This window comes from Drosophila rhopaloa, unplaced genomic scaffold (assembly GCF_018152115.1).
Source record: "Drosophila rhopaloa isolate 14029-0021.01 unplaced genomic scaffold, ASM1815211v1 contig_115, whole genome shotgun sequence".
Classification (NCBI taxonomy): Eukaryota; Metazoa; Arthropoda; class Insecta; order Diptera; family Drosophilidae; genus Drosophila; species Drosophila rhopaloa.
In genome coordinates, this window is record NW_025334990.1 from 4,419,385 (window position 1) to 4,447,149 (window position 27,765).

The 27,765-nt window shown below is 39.4% G+C and overlaps 3 protein-coding genes across 4 annotated transcripts in view; 2 read left to right on the forward strand and 1 right to left on the reverse strand.

The window, feature by feature from the left end:
- The window catches only part of LOC108051823 (mitogen-activated protein kinase kinase kinase kinase 5), a 54,611-nt gene extending 36,319 nt beyond the window's left edge, over positions 1–18,292 (reverse strand). Inside the window, 2 exon segments of the mRNA XM_017134053.2 lie at positions 17,230–17,579; positions 18,160–18,292. Coding sequence (XP_016989542.2) covers positions 17,230–17,355 — 126 coding nt within the window. The 5' untranslated portion in view covers positions 17,356–17,579; positions 18,160–18,292.
- Positions 18,293–20,304: 2,012 nt separating this feature from the next.
- On the forward strand, positions 20,305–22,228 carry LOC108051819. 2 transcript variants are annotated; one of them, XM_017134048.1, is made up of 3 exons: positions 20,305–20,690; positions 20,749–21,838; positions 21,903–22,035. In XM_017134048.1, the coding sequence occupies exons 1-3, from the start codon at positions 20,392–20,394 to the stop codon at positions 21,918–21,920; spliced, it is 1,407 nt and encodes a 468-aa protein (XP_016989537.1). In that variant the 5' UTR covers positions 20,305–20,391; the 3' UTR covers positions 21,921–22,035. The 2 variants fall into 2 exon arrangements, with proteins under 2 accessions (XP_016989537.1, XP_016989536.1); XM_017134047.2 differs by having other exon boundaries at positions 20,749–22,228.
- Positions 22,229–24,340: 2,112 nt separating this feature from the next.
- Positions 24,341–27,141, forward strand: LOC108051818 (cytokine receptor-like). The gene is made up of 2 exons (XM_017134046.2): positions 24,341–26,053; positions 26,356–27,141. The coding sequence occupies exons 1-2, from the start codon at positions 24,975–24,977 to the stop codon at positions 27,125–27,127; spliced, it is 1,851 nt and encodes a 616-aa protein (XP_016989535.1). The 5' UTR covers positions 24,341–24,974; the 3' UTR covers positions 27,128–27,141.
- The last annotated feature ends 624 nt before the right edge of the window (positions 27,142–27,765 follow it).

Below are 27,765 nucleotides of genomic sequence, written 5' to 3' on the forward strand. Positions count from 1 at the left end.
ATAAATGATTAAAATCCAATTTAAAGAATTAGAACAAAACAATCTTAAATCAAGAATTAAATTCTTGACCTAAGATGTCGTTTTTTCCCTCAATGAGTTTTCCTAGAATCAACAGGGAAATTTGTGGCAAATTGTGGAAAAGCGATTCGAAGGAAGGAAAACATACCAGTCAAAAAAAGCAGGGCGGAAACCTAAACGAAACAAAAATGGGAAAGGGAAAAGTGCAAGAGGAGTAAATTAATTTCGGCTATGAAGGATTTTCCAACCATTCTCTCTCTTTCTGTCTTTGGTCTTTGTGAGGACATGGTCAGTAAAAGGACTTCGGGGCTGGCCACAAGCTCATGCGCTCCCTAATTGCCCCAGAAAGAGGGCAGGAGGGGGAAATTGCACGGCGGAAATGGAAAGTGAAGCACAAGAAGCGAGCAGTAATGAGTTCGATGAAAGGATCTCGCGGCGACTTTTTAATTGAACTCTCTTTATCTGCCTCTTCTTGCTGCCGTGCAATTTGTCAACGTTTCTGGTGGCCCCATGTTTTGCTGGCTTACGGCTTTCGATCATGGTGAGCCTTTTAAACTAATTGAGTTCATGTTTTATTAATTGCCTGGCTCAAAGGCCCAGACACGCTTTTCCGGCTCCGGCATGGACTCGTAAATAAACGATTAGCAAAAGGGTCACACGCATACAACTAACTTTGTCGGGGCATCAAAAATGTGAGGCAAAGTGAAAAGAGTCTAGGAAATTCAGGAATCCCTTACAGACAACCGTTGTCCCTCGAAGCTGGAATAAAATCGGCCGGAGTGCTTTGCTTCTTTACTCCGCCATCAACTTTACCTGTCCAACCTGCAACGCACAATTCAATTAGCCAAAACTAATCCCAGTGCCCAGCTCTGCTCAGTTTCCGTTTCATTTTTCCGGCTCCTATCATCTATCATCCGTAAGCCAGCTCCAAAAAGTATCAACTTGCCCGCACACTTTACCAAATTGCATTCATCGGACTATTGCACACAAAGAAAAATAATCAGGTACTTAAACAGATTGGGTAACTTGAATAAAAATTAAGAAGTTTTTATTTTAAGAGAGAAACGACTACTCATGGTGATTTGCTTTTCTATATTTTAAAAAGTTGTATACTTAAATTTGTCAATTAAAATAAAACATCATAAAAACGTAATTTAAGTTCTAAATTTGAATGTATTATATGTGAACGGAAAATATGGTACATATAGAGAAAGGAAATTCTATTTGAGCTAACAGAATTTTTATTTAGTTTTCCTTGTTGTGTTACGAAGCCTCTCCTTTCCTATTTTGAGTTTCAAGGTAAGGTAGCAGCAAAAAGGAAAAAAAAAACTACAGATACATTCAAGTGCTGGGCAAAGTTTTTGCTCCTCCTGAAAAAGTTTCCCAGAGAACAGCTACAAATACAAGCTGGAAGCTAGAATGGAGCCATCAAAGCAGCCCACTATCGCTGTCCCACTCTTCGGGCCATTGGCTTTATGCATATTATGTTTTCCGCCCCCTCACTTACAGCCTGTTTTTCTGTTAGCCTAGTTCTCATTTTGTTGTTTTGATTCCACCAGCCTAGAAAACATTTTCTACAAATTGAATATCATTTGCAGCAGCTGCGAGCTTTTCCCGGCCATTTTCCCCCGCCCATTTCACCCATCCCCCCTTTTTGTGTAGCGACCTGGGAAAATACTTTAATTACTTTTAGTCATCGGGGCGCGCCCACCTGCTCTTGGACCCGTTTAACGCCTTTCGTTTGGCAATCAAATTGAAAAGTTCAACTGCAAAAAAGGACTAACACAATTTTCAATGTCCTGCGAGAGGGATGGCAGGCCCAAAAGCCACCCACCCACTCCATTCAATTCACAGGCCCCGAAACGTTGTCGAAATATTAACAAGTTGGGTACAAATATTCAAGGGGCTGAAGGACCCTCCTGTCGATGTCCCCCCTCTGCACTTGACAGGAGACACGTGTAAAAAAGGTAACCCCAGCCAGGTGTGGCGTTGGGGGATGTAAGGAATCTCATTTGGGTGCCGCTTGGCCTTTGGCAACATGCATGCAAAGGGGTGAAAGGTCCTTGTCCTCGTCCGTTACATTAACATGCCCGCTTTGGAATGGAGTGGTAAGAAAATCCAGAAAATTTCCCAAATTCACTTTTTGCACTACGAACTTTGTCACGCTGAATAAATCCGAACCTTTCACCTCAAGATATTTTCGCAAATTGCCACAGAGCAAGGCTGGGTGAAGCTGTGGAATATGCATGTTCCATATTGGCTGAAAAAAAGATTGTAAAAGCAACACAAATCCTTAAAATGTATCTAAGTAGTTAAAGAAAAATGAGTAAAGAAGCTTGTGTACCACTTTTAACAAATTAAATGGACTTCAGTCAACCATTATTATGTCTATTCAAATCGTCTTTCCTCTTAACAATATAGATTAATATCGTTCATTATTATTATGCCCAACACGGTTTGTTGAAAGTACACTTCTATTTACTTTCCGGTGTAAATAGATGAACAAAATGCATACCATACGTTTAGCATAACAAATTGAATTGATTTCCCTGAGCGGGTGTCAGTGATGGACTTACACGCACAGGAAGGATAATAGATCTAGGCCGGAAGTTGCCGGCAAAGATTTGTAGTCATCAATAAACCATAATCGGCTTAGCAAACTGGACATTAAACTGCCAGGGAATCAAGATGTGACATAAGCAACGAACAAAGAGTTTGTTTCATCTCTCGGGCAACAGGGCGCATTAAAGTTGCGTATACGCCTCGTGTGGCAGACGCAGCGCAATTAAAGCATGGTTATATAAATGGCAAACGTTGTTTTGTCAACATCATCATCACCGTCTCCAGCCCCATCACCGCCCACCCTTGATCGTATGCTAATTTCCGTGTTTGATGCAAGCTCCCAAGTAAGCGGTGACTCAATGGCTGGAGCGAGTGAATGAGCAAATGAATGAATTTCAAGCACGGTTCTTGCTCCCTGGCTTAATATGCCAAGCGATAACATTCGAGGAGGGTGCTCTGGGGCACGGAGGGAGGATTGGGCGGAGTGGCGGGTGCCGAGCATAAACTGGGAATGCCAATGGCACACTTTCGGGCCCGTTTGCCAGGCCATGTGTGAATGTTCATGCGTGTGCACCCGCCTGTACTATAAGTATAAGTACCCATACAGACAGTAACAGATAACATCAAGGCAGCAACGCTAATTGTTGTTGCTTTGTTGGCTTTGCCATCGCTATTAGAGGTGAGAGCGTTACTAAAACATACTTAATACAAATCGTATAATATATTCGATAGTTTAATATGACATCTAGCCTTAAAGTCCACAGTCTTCCAAGAAAACGTAGAAGTAGTTATTATATTTACCATTTTAAGGGTAAATTATTTTTCTTTAAGAATTCTTTCTACCGAAAAAAAAAAATTGTTTTTCATAAATTGACGGGCCATTTCTGTTGCTATCGCTTTACGTCTATCTTTCGGTAGGAAAATGCGACTTGTTTCTTCATTTTACATGCGTTTTGTCATTCCCTTTCGCTTTGCACACCTGTCGAATGTCAACTTTTATCACTCTCCGTCTTCCTCCTCTCATCAATCACATTCGAAACGAGGCACCACCACCCCCATTTCCACCTGCTCCGCCCACTCACCTGTTTGTCACTTGCCGCCGGCTTCTCTGGCAAACGAAACGTGACCATTTGACCAACGTGCCAAGCATTTGTGAGCTAACAAAATGCGTTAGGGAGCGGAAAAAGGGTAAGGGGAAGCCGATGTTCTTAACGGTTATTGCGTTTTAAGACAGCAAACAGTTCTCGGCTGCCATAAATTCATTGAAAGTGCCTCCGACTCATAATTCAAGATTAAGCCCAAGGAGAATTTGAAAACTTTTCATTTGCCCAGAACAAAGTTCGCCATCCGCTCCGCCCGCAACTATTTTCCAGAATATTTATCAGCTCCGACGGCATGAAGTGGCAAGTGCTTAACACAAATCCAGAACTTCCCCTCCATTGGCACTATTTTCATAAGATTTTCCATTTTATTATTTACTTTTGGCGCCACAACAAATAAATGAACGGGAGGAAGTCTATATAGCCAGTTAAAAATTTCTCTCGCTTTTAAAATTTATGTTCCGGAAATATGGAAAGGGGACAGATGTGGCAGGCAATTATTTTCCATTTCGAAAATTGCACACTAAAAAAAAACTAATCAAAATCATGCAGCTTTTTGCATATTGATGCTTAATAAATAATATCTCCAAAAAGTGCATACAAGTCAATAAAACACGTATTAGAGTGATACCAAGGCATTTTTGCCTAGCTGTTAAATTACTTTAATTTAAATAGTCAATGCATTGCCATCAAGTATATTCCATAAATAAACAATAGTTTTTTCACAATCAACACAGGTCTAAGTACATTAATTTGGTAGTCCATTTTCAATAGAAACTCGTTATCATTGATATAAAAGAAAATATCTAAGCGCTATAAATGTTTTTTGATAAGTAAAAACCACCCACTTGGTAACAAATATTGATCATTTTTTGCCTGTGTGGATACCAATTCTAGTTTTTGGCCGGAATTGATAACAGAGGGCGATAGGAGGGAAATTGATTTGCAACTTGAATAGAGAAAAGCGGACAGCTTACCTGCTGCAAAAAGGAAAACATTTATTTACGAGATTAGCAATCGAGGCTCGAAGATTGAGGACGAACAATATGTACCTTATTGAGAAGCAACCAAAAATGTTTTTCCATCCCGGAAGTGGTGGCAGAGAAAAGGAAAATAGAAATCAGAAAACATTTTCCACCTGCCATAGAAGCCTGGAGTTGTGCTAAAAATTGGGCCAGCAAAAAAAGAGAGATGGAAGTTCGGTTTCAATTTGCTGAAAAATATAAAATTGCATAATTGAGGGATTCTCCGCTGTGGGAGTTGGAAAAGAGGAAAACACAGTAACTGCGGTTGGGCGCCTCCTGCAGCTCTGATGGAAATTCCCTTTTTCATTTCCACCCGTCGGCAACTGCTCGCTTTTGTTTCGGCATTGTTTGTAAAATATTGGTCAGCGGTTTCCACTCTGCATTTTTTCTTCCTGCAGGAATTTTCGGCAGCCAAAAACGAGAAACGTTATTATGGTTGCTTGCAACGTGAAATATTTGACAACAGTTTGGGGCTTGCATTAAATTACGTAATGTTTTGGAAAAGGAACTTCATCAAGCTGTTCGGCGCAGTTGAGGGCATAAATCAAACGAAGGGGGGTGAGCGAAAACTGGGGAAAACTCAGCTTTTCACGCAGAGGCGCGACTTTCGAATAAAGCTCCGCTTCGGGGCCGCTTCATCATCATTTAACGCTCACTGGTCGTCATCTGTCATCAGTGTGGATTGCCTAGAGCTGCTCTGTTCACACAATATATCTTTCAGTTGAACCCGGCTTCATCTCAAGGTCACTACCTAGCATTGAGTCTTCCTCATTTTCTTAAAAGATAAAAGTCTAAAAAGTATTTCCTTTGGATAAAAAAAAGAAACAGACACAAAGGACGCCGGCGAAAGTAGAATATTTATAAAATAGCAAAACTTTAAATTAAGTATTTTTTCAGACCCCTCCCGAAGACTCCTCCTCCTTCCTCTTTGTCCTCTCTTTCGATTTAATGAAGCGCATTTCCCTGGCGCAAACTTTGAACTTGAGGCAAACAATGTTCATTATGGACCCATGGAAAACTCAATCCAACAGAGAGAAAGAGGGAAATGGGGGAAACCCCCTCGATGGTCGCAGACAAAGGCACATAAATTATTAGATGAGGCAAAAGCGTTGCTAAAGACTTTTTATTTGACTTGAAGTTTCCTTTGGCTCATTTCACTTCTTGTCTGCTGCTTATTCTTTTTTTTCTGCCTTGTTCTTCTTTGTTGCTATTGTGATTTCTAGCTCTTAGTGACTACTTCATTTTTATCATATTTTTTTCTCGCATTTCATATTTACCAACTTTACCCTATCATTTGTTTTCAACTTTTTTTCTTTTTCCCCTTTCTGCTCTTTATGGTATTGCTTTTATGGTTCTTATTCCTCGGCTTTGACTTGTTTGTCAATTTGGCCAGCAAATGTGTTACCCATCATACATATTTCCCCCCCTTTATCACCCATTAATGGCCATTCCCAGTTGTTTTCCACTTCTGTTTTACTTTTGACGCACATTAAAAAAAGCAAAGAACGAATAACAAAAAAGTAAGCTTTAAAGTACCGAAACTGGCTTGGGTCTTCAGGCAAACTCCATTAACTAATTGCTACTACAAACATACAGAGAAAACTAAATTTTAATGTTTCATCGTATCACAGGATTAAGTACAAACTTTTATATAGTATTTAGATGCAATTTCATGAAAATACACAAAAAACAAGAAACAGACATGGAACTGCTTTTCTTTTAGTAAAAAGTCAAACTCTATCATCAATTTCCATGCGTCGAATATAGAACATACATTATTTTGAGGAAATTTCATATACATATAATGTTTTAATAGTACACTATTATATTACGGAATTGTCATAGTATTTTCTTCTTCTGTAAAATCAACTCAGAAAGCATACACACATATGGAAACTTTGGGAGCATTTCCTATTCTGTTTCTATAATTCTGCCTTCTCTGAACCCAGGAAAAAACTTTATTTCAAGCGCAATTACATATTTCCCTTAATTGTGTTTCTGTGTCTACTACTCTTATTCTCATTGCCTGTCTCTCTCTATCTTCCATTCCGAGCTTGTCAACAATTTCGTCACGCTTCTGGATCGGCTCCTTTTCTCTCCTTCTCTTTGCGGCCTGTCATAATAATTTTAATAATTTCGTCATGTCTCCCTCAATTAAAGTCAGTTTAGTGTTGTGCGGTTAACGCTCATTCCAGAATTTCTCCGCCTCACTTTGTTTTTCTCTATCCACCGCACTTTGGGATTTCGTCACTCATTAATTATGCTCTGAGCCTGCAGAGTTCTCGCCGTTTATGCAAATTACTTTAAAGTTTATCATTATTTTTTTGTATATTTTGAGTATTTTGTCAACTGCTTGGGCGACCTCCAGCATCCTGGTGGTTATCATTATTATGACCTTACTGCCTGATGGAAATTATGAGTGGATGCGGTTTAACTTGAGCCTCTGATGAGAGATGAACTCGAAATTCCCTAATTAGACACACAGCTGCTAGGCAACCCGAGAGTCTTTCGAATCGATGGCTTAGTGCCCTTATGATTGCACCACCCCAACAAACCCGGTTTTTCCCGGTTTTGTGTTTTGGCGCTTGTTTATGCACTTCTCCAGAACCACAAGTACTGCCTTTGCTCACCGTAAATTGGAATTACACATTTTAATGGGAATTAGTTTGGGCTGCTAACTTTTCCGACTCCCGCAGCAACTTTCGGCTGCTAATGGAATTATGCAAAACAACAAAAACAGCAAGCAGCAGGTCAACTTTGGTTCGGCGATTACTAGGGTGCAGGAGTACCCGCTGACCCAACCTCACCTCGTTAAGTAGCTCATTTTACTTGCATAATTCTACAAGTTTTTAATCATCTCTCGCTGGCCGCAGGGAGCAGCAATGTAGGAGGGTAAATGCGGGAAAGTCAACTTTTTCAAGTGGCAAAAATTGAATGCAAATTTAGATGCCAAAGATTTCATCTCAACTTATTCACAGCAACAGCAGCAACAATTGTCACTTGCCTGGGGATTACTATTTTTAGCCACTACATACAAAGAAGTCAAATCGGTTTTTCGTTCAACAATTTTTTATTCACTATATTTACTTTATTGGGCATATTTATTAGACCTGGTAAACCCTGGTCCCTTTCTTTTTATTTAATTTTATATTATTATAGAATAATATTTAATTCAGTCAATCGCAGTCTGCGAATAATAATCACATTATTATTGCTATTAATATTTTTGCACTGTGTAGCAGTCCATTGAACTTCGAGAAATGCCAGAAGCGAGAAGGGGAAAATGGGACAACATTCATCGCGACATCGATAGCTCTCTTTTTCATCTTTCGCTTGACTTTAAGTTTCAGTTGCAGTTGTTTTTTTAGCTGCCACTGCAACTTTGCAACTCTTTGGCGGCTGCGCAGCGCTGGCAGTTCAAAAAATGGGTGTAGGCTGCTGCCACGCCCACTCGGCTCAAGTTTATGACGGCATGCGTGAAATATTCACCCGTTTTATTTCTGCCTCAATTTATTCTTACTTAGCTTCTTATATATGTTGGTGGTTTGGACGCCGCTAATGATGATTTTAATATGGCAAACTCTGACGTTACAAAGTTGAGCAAGTGGGCTAGAGCGACAAGGAGAAGTTATAATGAAGGACAAAGTTTTAGGCAGCCTCACACACACTTGAGCCCATATGCACATGTGCATGTTACATACCGACTAAGTACATTCAAACTAAGAAGAGGGGGATAGCTGCAGAAGGACGCCTGGCTAAATCCTATACGAAATTGGCCAAATAACGAGCTGGAAATGTTGTAAACACTTCCTCTAGCTCTGACCATTCTCCAAGTTTTTCCAGCTCCCTGGCATACATCCAATTGATGGAACTGCGCTTGAGACTTCTCCATCGGATAAAGCGAAGAGTGAGTGAAGAAGCTGCTCAATATTCAAGGAAAATGTCAAACGGAAATGAGCAAGGAAATGAAGAGAAAAACTAAAGAAACCGCATGGTGGCGAAAGAATCACCCCTGTCTGCTATCTTCTCGACTGGAGGGATATTTGGAGCAAGATGAATGGTGACACTTAGACGTTGCACAGGCTCCAGGGTCAAACACAAAATCAAAGGGCATGCAGAGTAAAAAACGAATCTGCCACAATCCAAACAAAAGAAAAAACCTAAAGGTTTTAAAAATATCAGTATTCAAATCGGTTATTTATATTACTTTACAGTCGGGCTAGCTAAAAAAAAATTTGAAAATATATATTTTTTAATTAAAAATGAAAATCTAATGGCACTTTTTTTTAGAATTTTTTTTCTCCGTGTAACCAATAAAAAGCGCAAAAGCAGGCACAGTTAAGGAAAGAACAGTGGGGAAATTAGCCAGCAGCAGCTGCCACTTCCTAGGCCCAGTGCCAGAGCAAGCCTTGGTGTTTCTCCTTTTCCTGGACAAGTGACAAGTTCCAAAACAGCAAAACTCAGGAAAGAGCATTCGCCCCACGGTCACGCCCACAACAGACAAGTGTCTGCCTACGACTGACCCTTTTCCAACGTTTCACAACCCCCCATTTTGACCCTCGCCCATCGCAGCAAGCCCAAATTTAAACACGGCAAAGGAAAGTATAAAAACAACAAAAAAATTCCGATTTAGAGTTGGATTCCCTTTTATTTTGTGCTTTTTTATTCGACTTTGGGGACGTCTGCTGATGTCGGTGAAAAGTGGGCGGGGGATCCGTGCAATATTTCTGATATGTTTTAAAGCGAAAGGATAATAGAGAGCGGGAAAGGGGGGATGTGGCTCCCCCAACAGACAGTCCCAATATTTGCACAACTGGGATTTCTGGGTTTTGCGGGGAACGAAAAAAAGGGACGAATTTAGGGTTCCCTGGAGTTGGGTTTTTATTTAAATTTCGTGCATTTGAGTTGATTTGGCAAGTGGATTAGTTTAGGCATGAAAGGATCCCAGATAAATTCGGGGAATGAAGCAAAGGGGTTTCCGTCTGGTCTGCTGGCTCTGCTGGGATTTTCCTCGGAAAAACAGAGGAGTGGGTGAGTAGTGTAAGGGGGCCAGGGCACGTGTCCCTGTGGGCTCTGTTCCTGCTAATTGCGCCAAATTGTTGCTATTCCTGTTCCTATTTCTGATCCGGTTGCCTAATTCTCCCCAACACCATTAACCGTGTTGAGCTCTAACTCAATTAAGTTACGTTACTTCCACCTCCGCACCTAAACAACGCAATTGAAAATGGCAGTTATAATCAGAACTGGCAATTTTGGGTTTTATTCGGCTCACTTCCGCTGGCTATAATCTAATTTAAAATATAATTTTTAAGTTTAAAGAAGTTGGGTGGACTAAAATCGAATTTTTTAAATTTGAAAAGCCTAATCGTGTGCCATTTTTGCCCACCAAATACATTTTTGTTGCACGCCTTTGGTTTCCAAAATATGGAATCTTCGAAAATTTTCGAAAACATAAAATTTGACTTTTTGTTATCACAAGAAAATCGATTGCCCACGGTTTCCTATCTTTTAGAAATAAAAAAATAAATAAAAACTAATGCCAATATGCAATTTTTATTATATTTTTCTCAAGAAAAAAACTATTGACTTCTTAAAAATAGTTATTTGGAAAAAAAAATACTATATTTTCCAACCTCTTAAAAAGTAACAATTAAAAAAAAAAATTTGTTATGAAAACAAAAAGGTTTGGCAAACTCTTGTAAAATAGCAAAAATCTTTGCCCACATAGTCATTTTTGTATTTTTCGAAATAACGATTTTTAAGGGGTGGGTAAACGATTTATGTTAAACGAGGACGGAAGCTAACTTCGGCAAGCCGAAGTTTTAATACCCTTGCAGACTTTGCCGAAATTGCTAAAAGTGAAAAAGTAGTGAAAGGAATAAGGTATACATAAGTAAACTAGATTTGCATCGTTTCAAGTTAATTGCTTTTATACTGCAAAAATGTCATATACAAATAGAAAAAAAGGGATACTTTCGCAGCCTTAAAATAAATTAATTAATTTTTCCTATCTCCTTTAAGATATAGACTTCCGAGCGGCAAGCGCTTTTACCCTAATCAAGATATGCGTAAATAAATAAGAATTGGAAAAATTTATGATAGTAGCTTACACACTTCGCGAAATATTCTGATAATCATCAAATTTGGACCGATTTCACCCTATTGTTCCTATGGGGGCTATAGGATATAGACGTCCGATCGGCACGCGCCTTCACCTTGATCAATGTATCTAAAAATCATTAAATATTAACCGATTTTACCCTTTTGTTCCTATGGGAGCTATAGGATATAGACGTCCGATCGTCACGCGCTTTTACCCTGATCAAGGTATGCATAAAAAAATACGATTTGTAAAGATTAATGTCAATAGCTTTTACACTGCGCGAAATATCATAAATTCTTGCAAGATATATCCAATTGTTCCTATGGCAGCTATAGGATATAGACGTCCGATCGGGGCGATTTTCAAACTTGATCTGCGTACACATGTTTTAGGACGATTGTGAAAGTTTCAGATCGCTAGCTTTTAAACTGAGCTCGCAAACGGTATTGAAACAGACGGACAGACGGACAGACGGACGGACGGACAGACGGACAGACGGACAGACGGACAGACGGACATGGCTATATCGACTCCCCTATTGATCCTGATCAAGAATATATATACTTTATGGGGTCGGAAACGTCTCCTTCACTGCGTTACAAACTTCTGACCAAAATTATAATACCCTCTGCAAGGGTATAAAAAAGGCACAAAATGGGCAAACGACTAAGCTTTTAAAATTTCAATAATTCGATTTTATTTAGTTTAAAGTAATTTAATTGTTTTTGTATAGATATCATCAACAAAAAACGCACTTTTAGGAATGACTGCAACATTTAATATTGAGAAAGGCCATTACAAAGATTTTGAAAACCATGTGTTTTAAAGATGTTTTTGTTTTATATAAAAACTTAGGCAAACAAAACCATTTTAAGCTTGATAATTTTATTTGGCGTTTTAATTGAAACCATATATCTAATCATTGATTTAGAAATACCGAAAAAATAGATTTCGTCAATCAATGTTTAACTCGGAAACCAAATAGATTCCCAAGACCGTATTTTGGATGTTTACAAGACCACTTACAAGGTTGCCTTTTAACATCTAAAATAAAAATGAATAGATCATTTGGCTCGTGTAAACTATTTTTGATAATGGTTTCATAATTTACCCAATTTCTAGATCCATTTGCTCTCAGTGTCGCAATCAATATCTGCTTATGTCCGAAAGTCAGTGAACAGGCTAATGAGCGAACATGGAATACACACTGCTAGTATCGACAGTTAACTCGATTTCACTGGCCAACATAGAGCAATTGTTGTATGCTTTGTTGTTGTCATATTTGTTATTGGTAAGGGGAGAGGATGGGCAGGATGTATAACAGGAGCAGGAGGGTATATAAGAGTGAGATAGAATGCAGCCGCAAGCCAACAAAGCATTGCAACAGTCGACGGGCAGAACTGGCCTCTAAATACCCCCAGCGTTACTCATTTCCCACCCACAACTGTTCCCAGTAACTCTCCTTTTCCCCCTTGCCGTCCGTTTAAGACGTGCAAATTATTGCCACGGCGGAATTGGGTCAACATGGCGACCCTTTGCACTTCCCTTCCTCTTATCCGACACTGCTACCGCCTGACTTTCCCGGTCCTCAGCCCCCGCTAACAACCCAATCGTCACTTGTTTTGTTCTGGCCCTTTGTTGTTGCTAAATTAAGGGTTGCCGTTGCGACCTAACTCTGTCTACGACCCCACACTGCGAGAATAGTCCTTACAAATCTGGGAAAATATTCAGAAGAAAGAAAGGAGATTTTATAGTTTATAATTAAATTGTCGATCTGAAACAAAAAAACTTAGTCCTAAATAAATCAAAATATTAATATTTATTGAAATCAACATTTAAACTCAAGAACAGACTAATTCCAAAAGCAGTACAATTTTAAAAGTAAGTCGCAAAGTATTTTAGCCTTTAAAAACATCTCTACAAATGTTTGATTGGTCCAAAAATACTCATATCAGTTAAAAGAAACTATATTATACAAGATTTTTAAAATGATTTCAACAGTGTTTAATTAAATTCATGTTTTTTTAAAGCTGGAAGAATAAAATACCTATTTAAATAAAACTTAAGCCTATCTTAAATCTTTGGTTTCGTTATACCCTTGCATAAGGCATTAAATCTATTTATTTTACGAAAAAAATTCCTTCGAGTGGACCATTGTTTTATTTATTTTCTAGGAAAAGTTCTGCGTTGTGTGCGTTTTGCCAGTTAACATTTAAATGCGGTGATGGCGTTGAATCTGTCTCCCTGCTGGTTGTTTGCTTTCCGCCCATTGGCAGTGGGCGTGTCAAGATCCATTTGCATATTAGACCCACCAAAATGCAGACGATCTTTGGGTTTTTGCTAAAGCTAAAGCCAAAGTGAATCGGGGGGAAAACCCTTTGACATTTTCTATTTACTTTGGCTTTGGTTTTGCTTTGTTTTCCCCATCGCCTAGTTCAAGGCAAACATTTTTCGGCTAGTCTTGGTTTCAGTTTCTTTTCGCCCCACTCTTTTTCTCCCCTTTTTCGCTTTATGTCTATGCTTTTTGTTTGTTGTCTAGGATGACAAAGTTTTTGGGTTTATAGCGCAAATGATTTCGCTGCGATTCGGGTTGAAAATTCAGCAGAGAAACAATGGCAAACTGCAAGATTTTTGGCAAAGGAAGGGAGTGGAGTGGAGCTGAGCTTTATGTTTAGCAGCAATTGCAATTGCAATTTGTGTGAAAACCGAAACCAAACAAGCAGCAAATCAGCAAACATAAACACACACTGGCAGACAGACAGAACGCATAGAGCCACGCCCACACACATGCGTTGGCTACGTGACCTCCTTAGGCGCCCACTGCCTCCTTATCCACCCCCTGACCACTCTTAGCCCCTTTTCCACATCTTCAGATGCGCTGCTTCAAATTCACTTCATTTCGCTCTTTTCCCTAGTAATTTTCCCTAACCCAACGCCCAACCCCACAAAAAACAGCACCCATCCACCCACTGTCGTTGAGAGCTTTGCGCCAATTTTTTCATGTTTTCATGCGTGTTGCGTGCACAACAATAACAAAAGGCAAAACACCAAAACAAAATAAAAACCAGCAACAACAATGACGAGGATGATTGTTAAAGTGTGGCAGGCAACTACAACTACAATGGACAACATTGTATGGCGAAGTCAAGTGCCTGGCAAAGGCAATCACACACACTTACACACACAGATACGAAACGCACACAGAGGCAAACGTACGCATAAAATATGTATGCGTCTATGCACTAGTATTTGTGCCAGTTTTCATTGCATAACGCTAGGTAACCTGGCACTTTTCCTTTTGTGCGCCTGAAAAGCACAGAGTTCACTTATTCCATATTTCTTTTATTTTCTTTTCTGTACTTGCGTTTCGCTCTCGAATTTCCGGTAATGAAAACCCCGTGCAACGGTGCCCTCCCCTCACTCCGTTTTCCTCAAGTTTTTCTCTCCTAAGTTTTCCCACCCACCTTGTCAGGTGCCGTTTATTTTCCTTCTAGTTCTCCCGCAGAGAAATAAAAATTAGAACATGATATAGGAAATATGACTAAATAAGCAAGAAGATCTCAAAGGCGATAGCTAATTTGGCCTAGTTATTACCATCTAGCAATACGTAATTCAGTAATATTATGTACAAAATGGATGTTAGAAAACTGTGTCATTATATGTACACAATGGATAATAAAAAACTTAGTGAAAAAAGTTTACAACCCCGAAAACTCAAAACATATATTTTTTTAAGATATCATAGGAAACAATCAACTTCTGAAGAAATGCATTTTTAGAATGTGTAAAATAAATTTTTTATTAGCAAGGGAAGTTAAATGTGATTGAACTAGCTTACAAATTGTATATACTTCTTTAGTGTTATATTTTAAGACGTTTTAATAATTTTAAGCAAAATTTGTCAAAAACCTCTCCAGAAATATACACAATTATTCATAACATGATTCAAGAAATTCTTTATAAATGCAGTAAATAGTTATATTAATCCCATGTATGTGAATTTCATTAAATTGAACTTAAAATTAATCTTATATTTGAAGTGAGTATACTAAATCAAAATATATGTGAAAATCTCTATAAATTTCTTTAAAAAAAAGAATATAATTTATAAAATTCCTCAAGTGTGCATTTATTTTTGCTGGTGCTTCACTTAATTTTTGGTTAATTGTGCCACTAATAAGAATCAATGAGTGGTGGCCAACACGGGGAACATATGACGGAGGGGAAGAAAAGCAAATTGGAGCACTGGAAACCCAATTCCATTCATAATAGCCTGTCAACAGGGCGTATTGTTGTTCATTTTGCTGTTATTATTTCTATTGTAAATTGATATCGCGAAACAAGTTGCAAAAAGGGGGAAAGCGAGAACGAAACGATAATTATTCGATTGCCCTGCACTTCAATTGCTCAATATGTTATTATGGTTTAACCAAAACTTAGTGTAAACAAAGTGAGAAACCGAACTGGGAATTATTCCAAAACTAATTGGTTTTTATTTGGCAAACTTTTGTAAACAAAATCGGAATGCCATCCCGCTAGTTGTGTGGAATCATAAATTCCCCTGACAAGCAAACACCTTGATGTGAAAATAAATAAAACCGAAGTAAAAAGTCAAGGAAGCTACAAAACGAAAGAGTAGAAATGGAATGGTAGATTGAAACCGAAACCAAGGGCTCGAACTTATAGCATGACGCATCCCATGAATGAAACAGAGATAAGATTCAGAACAGAACCAGACTGAAAAAAAAAGACACAATAAGATGGCAAAATGAGTGGAGGGCCCAAACCAGATGTGGGCAAACATAAATAAATAACACATTCGAAACTAATCCCCATAATCAATGCAAGCGCGTGGCTGCTTATCGAATAAATTTAAGAGAGGGGAATGAATCAATTCCATTATCAGACAACTGCCAATTCAATGGGCATAAAAACACTCATCTAATGGCTTTGAGAGTTTTCAGCTGACTTTTCCTTTAAAACCAATTTATATTTGGTTTAAAAAGCATTAAAATGCGCCACGCAAAACAAACAGTTAGATATAATTTGAAACCAAAATCAGGACATTCAAATTTAAAACAAAATGTCCTTGTATATTCAAGTTTGGTTTCTGTTATTGTTCACAATTAAAATTGTTGTTTGCCAATTAAACATGTCTCTTTATTTAAATATAACTTAATTAAAAAACATAAAACCATGGACAAAACTATAAAAATGTATTCTTAAATAAGTTTACCTGTTAAATCGATTGAAAATGTAGTTTGTTATGTTGCAATAAAATCATATAACACCATTTTTATTTCAAATCAAATTAAACGCCGTAACTTAATTTCACATTCCGAAAATGGATAAAATAATTGAATTTTCAACTTTATGGCTATATAGAGAAATGCGAAATTAAATCAATTTCAATTTCGTCAAAATTAATCAAATAGAAAACAGGCAAAAGGCTTATAATTTATAGATTTTATTGGCAGCCAGAACGCAATAAATCGAATTGAGGAAATCCCCGAACCCAAAGGCATTCCATATGGAAGCAGGGAACTTAACCCTTGGCCTGCAGATGAGAAATACCATAATGTCTCCCCTTATTCCCGTATAATCCCGCCCCTGGCAACAACAATTGCATTGTGCCACGCCCTCCGCCCAAGGGCAACTTCGCTGGCGTTTCGGGGCATTTGTCATATTTCCATTCGACGGACAGCAAAAGTAAACATGGAAGTTTGTGAGTGAAAAAAAACGACCCAGCAGAGAAGAGATGGAGAACTAAAATTGCGCATATTTTTGTACTGGAAGAGGGCGCTGAAAAAGGGGTGAATGGGTTGAAGCATGCGGTGGCAAACAGATGTACAAATGAGGGTCTGAATGTGGGTGGAGGGGGGTCGAGGGGTGCACATGCACTCTTGTACTGGAGCCAAATATATTTACATTCTTCATTCATGATTTAATGCATTCCGCATTTCTTTTCTATTTAAAACATTGTTTATGTGGTCAAGTTTGTAAATAGTAATCTTAACCAGAACTAAAATATAATTAATTTTTCAACATTCAGATGGTATAATTATCTAATATTTTTGTTATAATGTGTAAGTACATTTTAAAACACATTAGCCTTTTTAGCGTACATGATTTATAAAAATTTGGAGTTTGAATTTTTGAAAGGTTTAGAAACACCAAGGTCGAAACCATTAATATAAAACTTTTTTTGAAGTTCACATACGTATATTAATTCTTTAGTAATTGAATTTGGGACCTGCAAAATGCAGGGATAAATTGCAAGGGGAAAACTATGAAAATTAAGAGAATCCGGAGAAAATCCAAAATCAGAGGCAAACGCTTTCAATTGCTTTTGTTTGCTGGCTTTTCAAAAGTTTTTTTCTCGCTAAACTGGGAGCCCAATTTTTTTTTTTAATTCACTCACCTTATAGACATCGCCGTAGGTTCCCGAGCCAATCTTCTGGATGAGCTCGTACTCGTCCTGCGGATTTCTGCGAGAGATGTCCGAGCTGAGCAGATTGGCATTGTGGTGGCTGTGGGCGGCGGCCATCTTGCCAGCTTCCGTATCCGTTTGCCGTTGCCGTTTCCGCTTCCGGTTAGCCGATCGAGTCCTTTTTCTAGATCCCTGTTAGGCCGATTTTATCTCAATCTCCTGGTTTTGCACTCTTTTCGCCGTTCTAATTGGTTTTGTTTGATTTTTTTAGCACTCGTAGCAGCAGGTAGATTTTAATGATTTTTGCGGATCGAATGGCATTTTGGTCGCTTAAAATCACACTTAATTATGTAAGATTAACTGGACTTTTAATACTTGTATATTATATATTTTTTATATGTATATTTCTTATGAATTGGATTCCGATCAGTAAATCTAGAAACACGCACGCAAAATTTAAAAAATTGCGTTTTATGACGCAGCAAACAAAAACGATGAAAACAAAAAAACAGCAAATAAGGCAGCAACAACAAATGTGATAAAAAGGAGGGGGTGAGGAGGTGGTGGAGAAAGCGCGGGGGTGTGAGTGAGAGGGCGAGAGAACGTCTCGTTTTTTTTATCCCCTCTCTCGCTTGCTCTCTCTCTATTCTTTATCGCCAGCTCTTCTTTGTTTCTCAATGCGTTTGCACTTTAATTATTATTTATTTGAATTTATGGCGAGCACTTATGTTTTTGCAAGTAAATTGACTAAATAAATAAATAGTTGCTGCCAAATAAAAAATCACACGCGACAACAACAACAACGCGAGGCGTGTCGCTTTGTCGCCCGACCGTGTTGTTGTTGCTGGTTTTTATTTTTAAATTAAATTTCAATTGCCGATTTATGCGAGGAGCCAAACGCACTAGGTAAAAACTACAAACCGTTCACATATTACACGGACACGTGATGGCGGGGCTAATTCGACCAGTAGATAATTAACAATTGTCCTACGAACGAAAAATTTCACATGCACTTCGTCAACGCGCAGCCCACAAATGTTGTTCCTCTCACCCCTCGCTAGCGATGGTCCTCTGGCACCCGGACTATCGATAGCGACACGACTATAGCGACGGTGGCAACTCTGGGATGTCGATTTTTATTTAGCTACATATCGATATTTGCTAAGCGCGGCGTTGCCAGCGTTTAAGATTACTAATTGGCGCCTATCCAAATATCAATCCAAATTCAAAGCAAATTAAAAAAAATAAATTATAATAATTTTGTTTTTGTATTGAATTGTTGTATGGAAATATTGTATTTGTATAATGGTGTTATTATTATTATGGCGGATTTTATAACTTATAAATTATTAATTTTAATACAAAAAAAAACTAAAAATACTAAAATATTTTATATTTCTTTATTCAATGGATTATTTTTTAGCTGTTTTTCCTTTCCTTTATAGTTGTTAACTTACAATACTTTTTGTACACACTTAGAAGTGGATCACGTAATCGAGTGTCCATTAAAAAGTACGCTTTAATAAGTAATTCTTGGAAAACATAATCAATTTGATTTTCCATGCATTTAATCTTTTACTTTGAATATTACTTGCCAAAATGGGCCAACTTCGTCTAGCGTTAGTAAAATTAAATGGGAATTTCGGAGTTGTATACCTTAAGGTATGCTTATTTTCATGAATTTTTTCACGCGGTACGGTTGATGTCAGATCAATTATTTAAACTATGTTTTCACAAATTTTTATAAAAAAAAATAATAAATGAGCCGTTCGCAGCAAAGCTCCGTAGGCGCCTCCAAGAAAAAAGGTTTTGCGGTGAACAGCATAACTTGTTACTGGCTCATCAGAAAAAAAGGTTTATTAGTTAATATGTTTCTGAAAGTAACTACGTTTTTTTTTATTATTACATTTTTGAATATTTGGTAACACTTTAAAGTCAAAAACGTGATTTTAGCCTAAAAAAAAAATTCGACATCAGGACCTGCGGATTTAGGTGCAGAAATTGTGTGCAAAATTTCAAAACGATTCGTTCAGTAGATTTTGCATAATCGTGTTCACCGACTTTGAAATTGCAACTTTTCAGGAGAGTGTTTTAAATTTTTGGACACCGAAAAATCGCATACAAAACGAGCTGACCCACCTATGTACGTTCAACTGCCCATAACTTCGGAAGTTTTACTCGGATAAATCTAAAATCTTAACGCAATATTCTTCAAATATGGTGCATTCAGAAAAAAAATTTTAAAAAAAGGACAACAAAAAATTTAAATACCAATACCAATTTCCGTCAAAAGTTTGAAAGGAGTGAAGGAGACATTTCCGACCCTATAAAGTATATATATTTTTTATTAGCATCACCAGGAGAGTTGATCTAGCCATGTAAGTAGGAACGAGCCGGATCGGGCTACTATATCATATCATATATGTAGCTCCCATTTGAAAAACAAATTTAAAGAAATATAACTTTGTTATTTTTAATTTTTTTTGTTGTTCTTTGGGATTTGGTAATATTTAAATACCGTAATTAAATTAAAATCAGACATCTATTTCATATGGCTCCCATAGAAAATATTAATTATTATTTTCTTTTTATGAAAAGTTTGAGATAAAGGAATTAATTACTATATCAGAATTTCGCTTTTAGTTTTGTCAAAATCGGACAACAATATCTTATAGCTGCCATAGAAACGATGGCGAAATGCATCGCAAAATCGACATATCTTCATTCTTGTTAGTAATATAGGCTTAGAAATCGAAATGTAGTCATTTTGTAATAAGTGCTAGGGTATATAAACTTCGTGTTGCCGAAGTTTGCTTCTTTCTTGTTTAAAATGTGTTTAGAGCTGCTATTTGCGACTCAGCACTTTTTGTACTGATAATAATACAATTTTCTCTTTGTATTGAACTGCTTCCTCTAGGCATGTTTTCAACGGTTTCTTGACAACAGCCTTGTTAAAATCACGAAACTATGTCAAAGTAAGGGAAACCCCAATAAAAATCATGCCCTTAGGTTCTATCGCATAGAATAGTATTTTGGGGAAACCCCATCAAAGAGATGGAAAACATTTTTAAGCCGCCTTTGGTCATACTGTGAAAATCTAGATATACTTTCTTACAAGTTCAACCAATTTCTAGCACAAAAGCAGAATCGAATATGGCTCATTTTGTACCTAATCCGGTCCATAAAAACTTCTACATCAAGGACTCGGTTGCCTACACCGAGGACCACATTCCCGTGCGCAAGTTGTACATTTACAATGTTTCACCGGAGCTTAACCAAAGCATTCTTGAGGATTACTTCGGGACCTTTGGACTCGTTCTAAGCGTGCAGGTCTTTCGGCCCCGGATCCATACGACTGGCTTCCACAACCACAAACGAAATGTAGCCAGGTACACTCCAACCTCCCTGTTGACTGGCCTCGTCTTGTACGCCGAGAAACGAGATGCAGCTAAGTACGTTCGTGAGCACTCTAAACTCCACACTCCAACCTTCTTTCCACTTCTTTGTCAGGGCCCTGATCAGCGAAATCCATCATGTGAACGGCAGTCATATTAAGGTGCTGGCCAGTGACAGCTGGCACCAGCCGGAAGCCTATGGCATGCCTCGAGATCCGCCGGTGATGCCGCCCAACACGGAGCCCCCACCGCCGCCGGCCATCATGATCCTCAACGACCACTGCCTGGAGCATATTTTGCAGTACCTTTCGCTGGCGGATCAGGTCCACTTCGCCAGGAGCTGCCTGCGCTTCAGGGGCGTCTACCAAATGGCCACCCCCTTACTGCACAAGTCGGTGGACTGGTCCCAGTTCGGTGACATGACCGTCTGGGACGTGCGCGACTTCTTTGAACTGTCCGGTTGCCATGTACAGAAATTGATGGGCAAGTTGCCCAGGACCAACTCCAAACGGTTGACTTTCTTCTTGTCCCTCAGCTCGCGCAACATGCACAAGATCTTCTCCAGGATGCACAAGCTAGAAACGCTGGAACTACAGTATTCGAATGTAAAGGACGACGATCTCTTAGTCCTGCGAAATCTGCGCAGCCTAAAGACGCTCAACCTAGATGGCAATGATTTGCTTGTCAAGACCCTTGTCAACTTACCGGACACCATAGAGTCGTTGTCACTTAACCAGTGCATGATAAGTGGTGGCTACCTTACAACGATTGGCAAGGTCTTTTACCAGCTAAAGGAACTTAACATTCTTAGTCTAAGTGAAAGTTCTGTGGACTACCAAACTATAATTCAGGACAAGTCCTTTGCCTTTCTGGAGACCCTGCGGATCACCGTCGAAGAAGACGAGAAGTACGAGCTTGTGGCGCAATTGCCCAGCTTGAAGCATCTGACTATCGTTGCTGGTCCGTTTATCAACCGTGTGCCTCGCATACATCTATTCGAGCAGCTGGTGAAGCTCAAGGCGAAGCAGTTAGAACAACTTGAAATACGTGGTTTCAAAAATCTGACAAGGGAAATGCTAATCCACATCTCCAAGCTTGTCGGATTACACACTCTTATTGTTCACAGTGATGATGAGGACAATCACCTGCAATTGCTCTCTAGTCTCGTCAATCTTAAGCAGTTCACCCTCCGACTAACGTCAAACGTAAGCGACTTGGCGGTACTGCAGTTGTTTCGCTCATGCCGTAAACTATACTTCCTGAATCTAGAGGATTGCAGACACGTGACCTTCGAGTTGGTACTCGGCATCGTGGCACAGGTGCGCAAGGAACTGAACAACAAGGAGATGCATCGCAAGTTACCCATCCAGCTGGTGGCTAGCCGCATTCTTTATGACGATATTTTGAAAAATCATAATAACGTGCCCAAAGATATAATCATTGTTCGTGAACAGCTTTAATCATATCTAATATATAGGCGCATAATGCCATCTCAATTCTATTCTATATTCTTTAACCTAACCTGGCAACGCCGCTAAGACGGCGTCGTATTTCGTAATTCAATTCACTGTCAAATAGGCTTCGCAACTGGCAAGAATAAAAATTAATACAGTCCACGCATACGTAACTCAACTCGTTCTTATTTCTGACCATATTGATGGTTCTTCGTTCTGGATTCTGGACAGTTAGTGAAGCGATTTGATTCTCAGGTTAATTGATTGCTATGGAACAATTAAAAGCATTGGTGAAAAGCCGTTCCAGGCTCAAGGCCAACATCACACGTTGTCTCTCATGAGCTGAGCGAGCGGAATCTGCAACACAGGCGGAGATCACCACGCGCAAACAACTTCTCCACGAAGTTTGGAAGGAGTTCAACCGGTTCGGCGATTGCATTGCTCTCCACTAGGAAGAAGAAGGTTACGTCGATCCGGAGATCGATAAAGCGATTTACGAAGAAAAGGACCTAAGGGCGAACGCATTTCTCAATGATAGAAGTGATGCTCTACAACCGAGTACATCTACAGGCATTGCGAATGGCAGCAACGGTCGGTACACGCGGCGAATTCCAATCTGAGTGAATTGGCGAAAATTAAAATCAAACGGTTCTCTGGCAACTACACAGAGTGGACCTTTTTCAAGACATCTATGAAAGCACCATTTATATTAAGCAACATTTGTTTAACACCCAGAAGGCCCATCACTTGGAAACACTTCGTGTTGATGAAACAGCTTACAACTCTGCTTGGGAACGTCTGAAGGAAAGATACAATCGTCCACGGCACATTGTAAACTCATTTTTGGAGCCGTTTATGAGCCTACCAACAACTAGAAAGGTAAATGCATCAATTTTATTGTGTGTCAGACGGAGTAAACGAAATTATTCTCGGATTGAATGCAGTCAACCACATGGGACGCGATTGCTGGATCATCTATCTGGCCCTGGAGAAATTTGACGCCGGCACGCGGCGCAGGTGCATTGAACGCAGCATGGACACAGATTCCTCCACTCTCGAGGAATTCTTCAAATTTGGTAAAAGTGTAATTCAACAGAACACACTTTGTTTAACTGTCAGCTGTTCTTGGAAATGTCCGGGATACAGAGGCGATCCTTCGTAAAGGAGAAATCACCTGCTTGCGACCTGGTCATGGGGTTAGCAAGTTGAAATCGACATATAAATGAGGCAATGCCAGGGAAATCGTCACTCCCTTTTACATGTCCAAGCGAATCCACAGGCTTTTGGGAATCTTGCCCAGATAGCAGGGGAGGACTAGCGAAACATAAGCGCGTCCAACAACACTTCGGTGACTCTCAGTCATTTCGACCAAGGAGAGGGCACTCAATCGGTTGTATGTGCACAGGGCACTGCAAAGGAAACGGAAGTTAAGCATAACATGCCGTTTCGTATTGGACACAGGCTCAGAGCTGTCGTCTGTATCCGAGCGTTGCATCCAAGCTCTCGTATTGACACATTCGGCATCACGTATCTTGGTTACGGGAAACTCTTCGGTGAAAGCAAACACGACAAGGGGACGCAGCACCTTGCATATCAAGTCTCGTATCTCCGAAGATCATTTAGTTGTCTACGCCCACGTGCTAGGCAGAATTACTTCTTCGCTGGAACGGCAAAACATCGATGCATCGGCATTCAAGGATCTGCAGTTGGCGGATACTGAATTCAACACAAATTCACCTGTAAACATTCTATTGGGAAGCGAACACGTATGGTCAGTGTTTACAGGACGAAAGATGTACGACAACAAGGGTAATCTTATCGCCATTTCTTCGGTGTTCGCATGGGTAATAACTTCACTCATCACATCGAATCCAAGCAACGCTATTGTACTGATTACAACAGTGGACATAGGCAGCGCAAAATTGGAACCGGGGGACATAGAGTAAGAATACATACATACATTCCATTTGAAAAAAAAGAGTTTTTCATTTGTTCGAATCGAACATCATTCGAGTCCCATGGTGAATACTTATTGTTGCACTGGTTGCTCTTATTCCTAAGGGTTGGTGCCAGAACTCCCCATACCATTGCTTGTGCCTCCCACATGTTGGGTGTGGTGAGAAACCGAAGTTGGCTTCGATCATGGCTCTCAGCAGAGCTTTGGCAGAGGTGCGGGCAGAGCAAATGAAATCTCTATATAGATTCTTACTCTATGATGATTCCGATTCACTGTTTGTAGTTGAGAATAGGAGAGCTGTCTCAGGTAATCTGATACTTAGCAGTGCTTAATTTTTAGATTGAGTCAATTGAACACTATTTAACGACGTTATCTTTCTCCACACCTACTGAGCAAAAATGGACGGGCATATATGTACATTTATTTTTAAGTGACTTTAACTTATTTTATGTCGACTTATGTTAGAACCAAACCAGCATAAAATCCAAATCCAATATAAGCCGTGCATTATTCATATATATAAAAAAAAACCTTAGCTTATTTGTACTGCTCGTAGTGCATCAACGTCCATCAGAATAAGAGAGCACTTTAACAAGGTAATTCGTGGTAGACGTAACCAGTTAGAATTCCATTTCGACTTTTCCATTTGTCGTGTTATACAAAAATAAACGAGGGATGCTGATATCACAAATCATTTTTTATGTATGTATCCCTTGTCAAATTGAGGATGCAAAATAATAAGCCTAAAGAAATCGCGTTTAATCGCCCTTTTTTAAATAAATAGTTTTAATTAAAATCCAAAACTTGCGATAAGAAGTTCTACATCGGCTCCAAAGGCATGTGATAAACTTTCCATATGTTTTTCGGAATGCACTCCATTTATCAGCGTAGTGGACAATATTTTAATAAATTTATTCAGCCGTCGCAGTCATGAGCTGGAAGTCGCCTCTGTTGGTTTTTCTAGGCGTGCTGATGACCCGCTGTCAAGCCGAAAAACCATGCGTTGCTGTTATGTGGATTGAGCCTCGGGCAGTACTTGTCGGTGGATCCATCGAGGTGTTCTGCAGGTGTATTGGCTCCACGGTGGTGGCGCAGGATTTGAGCATTGTTAACTGGTTGAACTACTCGGTAGCCACGCAGCCCGTTGATAAATTCACCATCAAGTACAGAAGAGAGAAGGTCAATATGAATTTTCACGTCGATTGGCACTGCAGATATCAAGAAACGGAAGTGGGCAGGATAGAGGTGTACATAGTGCCACTGATTCATGTGAAGCAGTTGCAGTGCCGTGTTCACCCAAACGCCAGCGAAGTGACGTGCTACTTTAACCAGGCTGGATTACCCGCTTGGGGTGGGGAAAAAAGCTACTTCTTGAGCGTAAATCAAATGGCGCGCGTTCAGTGCTTGAGAAAGTCTAGCGATACCACGTTTCAGTGCCAAGGCATACCCTTCAACGAAACAACTAAGCAATACCATTTAAAGCTTGATATGGAGTGCCAAGGTTACAGCCAGACCAAGGAGTTCCATCTCGACTTCAAACAAGTACAAGCGCCGGAGTGGCCTAAGAATAAGATGCTTATCTTCGAGCAGCACGGCATACATGTGGTTTGGTCATACGATTTTTATTCGAACCAAGACCTGGAGTGGCGAGTGTGGTATTTGCCCCGTAACCCTAAGATTCAGAAGCATCTTATCCAGAGGAAAATTAAAAAGGTGTCTAATAGTTTGTCAATTGGTAGGTACATAATTGAGAGTCCGTCCTACGCCTATCAGAGCTACAGATTGCGTATCTCGCGCCGTTATCCTCTTTGGGACTCTCCGTGGTCCACCGAGATCGAAAGTCCCGACTTCGTCACCCCGGCCACATTGCCCAACCGACCACCTGAGTTACTACCAAATGGATTTTTTTACGACCCGAAAAAGAGGGATCTGTATGTCTATTGGCGTCAGCTGGACGAACTGGAGCTCAACGGGCCGAACTTTACTTATAACGTGCTTACAGACAGGGGGTAAGTTATAATATGTGCGTTCCCTTGTGAGTTGCACTAATTTACGGTCGCTCAACTCATGGAAAAATACGTTATGCCATTCTTAAAACTGATTTCGTCATAAGCCAATACTTAAGGCATTAGTAAATCCATTTCCTCAGCATTTTTAAGCAAACTTGATAAATTTGGCCTAAAATTTGTTTTCAAAATTTCATAATTGCAAATTTTGAAGGCCTCTTATAAGGACATCGTGTAATTAAATCATAAAACTAGAAACAAAATACACAAAATTAGATTAAAAAATATTATTGTCTGCTTTTCAGAAAGTCGGCAATGATTTTGAGCAACAACTCCGCTCTCTTTCGCTATTGGGATGCCGAAAAACCGGCTACAGTAGGCACTTGGAGCAAGAACTCAAAAGGGAGATCGATAAATAGCAACGAACTGCAAGTGCCCATTCTTACCAACTCCTTAAGGTATCAACCCAGGGATTTGTGGTACCACGAGGATAACCAGACCATCACATGGCAGCCGCCAATGGAGTTGGATAAGCTCATCGGATACACCATTTCCTGGTGCTCCGTCTCCATCAACAGCTTGCAGATCTGTGACGACCACGAGCTCATCCAGTTTAAGGTCCTTGACGGATCGCAGAACTGGTTGCAATTCAACGGGTCCATGGTGCTACCCAATGTGGCTGTGGCTGCTAATTACATTGGCAGTGCCAGCGGAGGAATGCAATGGATCACTCCCAGGAGGAATGGTCGCGAAAACATCGAAAAGTCCTCAGGACTAACTCAGTATATTGCGCCAACGGTCATCGTCGTCTTGGTTGGACCGATATACTTCCTCTTTCGAAAGCTGAAACGCATGGCCCAAATCGAGGTAATCGTTCCAGATATCCTATTTAAATGCGATCGAAAGGCGGGAGGACTAAGCAGATGTTCGGATCCTCCCGATGAAACCGTCGTTCCAGGAAACTTCTCCCCAAAAGCTGTAATGAACATTACGAATATACCTGCGGGTACTTATGAAAAACATGTCATTAGGTTAGATTACGTACAAAGTGGTACATATACTGAGAGCAAATTATAACTTTTGAAAACTGATATAATTTTATTTAAGTCGTACAAGAATGAATAGTAAACGTAAGTATTTATTTAGTTCTACTAAACAGTGTTAGTTAGAACAATTGACTGAGAGAACAAAAAACAAGAAAAGAAGCCAACTTTGGTAAGCCGATTATTATACACCTTTGCAGCTTTTACAAAAAATTAAATATTCTATATTTCGGTTTTGATGCTTAAAAACAATGAAGCTGGGTTGATTTTCTGATTAATTTTCCGATCGGTATCTCGGAGTATATGGATTTATGTTAAACAAGAAAGGAAAGCTAAAATTTGGGGCCGATATTCTCCAAAATTATTCATATGATGCATTTTTAATACTCATAAAAAATCCCCACTTCATAACTTTAAAAACCAAAGTTATGGCACTTCCGATCAATCAGTTATATAGCGGCTATAGGAAATAGTCGGCTGATCCCGGCCGTTCCGACTTATTTACTGCATTCAAGGGAAAGAAGGGTGTGTGAAAAGTTTCAATTCGATATCTTTAAAATTGAGAGACTAGTTCGCGTAGAAACGAACAGACGGACAGACGGACATGCTTATGTCAACAGACATAAAATTTGATGCAAATTCTAAGTTTTTATTCTCATTGAACTTTATGTT

Coding starts and splice junctions, on each gene's coding strand:
- LOC108051819 (XM_017134047.2), top strand. CDS start 20,392: ATGGCTCATTTTGTACCTAATCCGGTCCATAAAAACTTCTACATCAAG. Junction 20,691..20,748: donor GAGAAACGAGATGCAGCTAA/GTACGTTCGTGA, acceptor CTTCTTTGTCAG/GGCCCTGATCAGCGAAATCC.
- LOC108051818 (XM_017134046.2), top strand. CDS start 24,975: ATGAGCTGGAAGTCGCCTCTGTTGGTTTTTCTAGGCGTGCTGATGACC. Junction 26,054..26,355: donor AACGTGCTTACAGACAGGGG/GTAAGTTATAAT, acceptor TCTGCTTTTCAG/AAAGTCGGCAATGATTTTGA.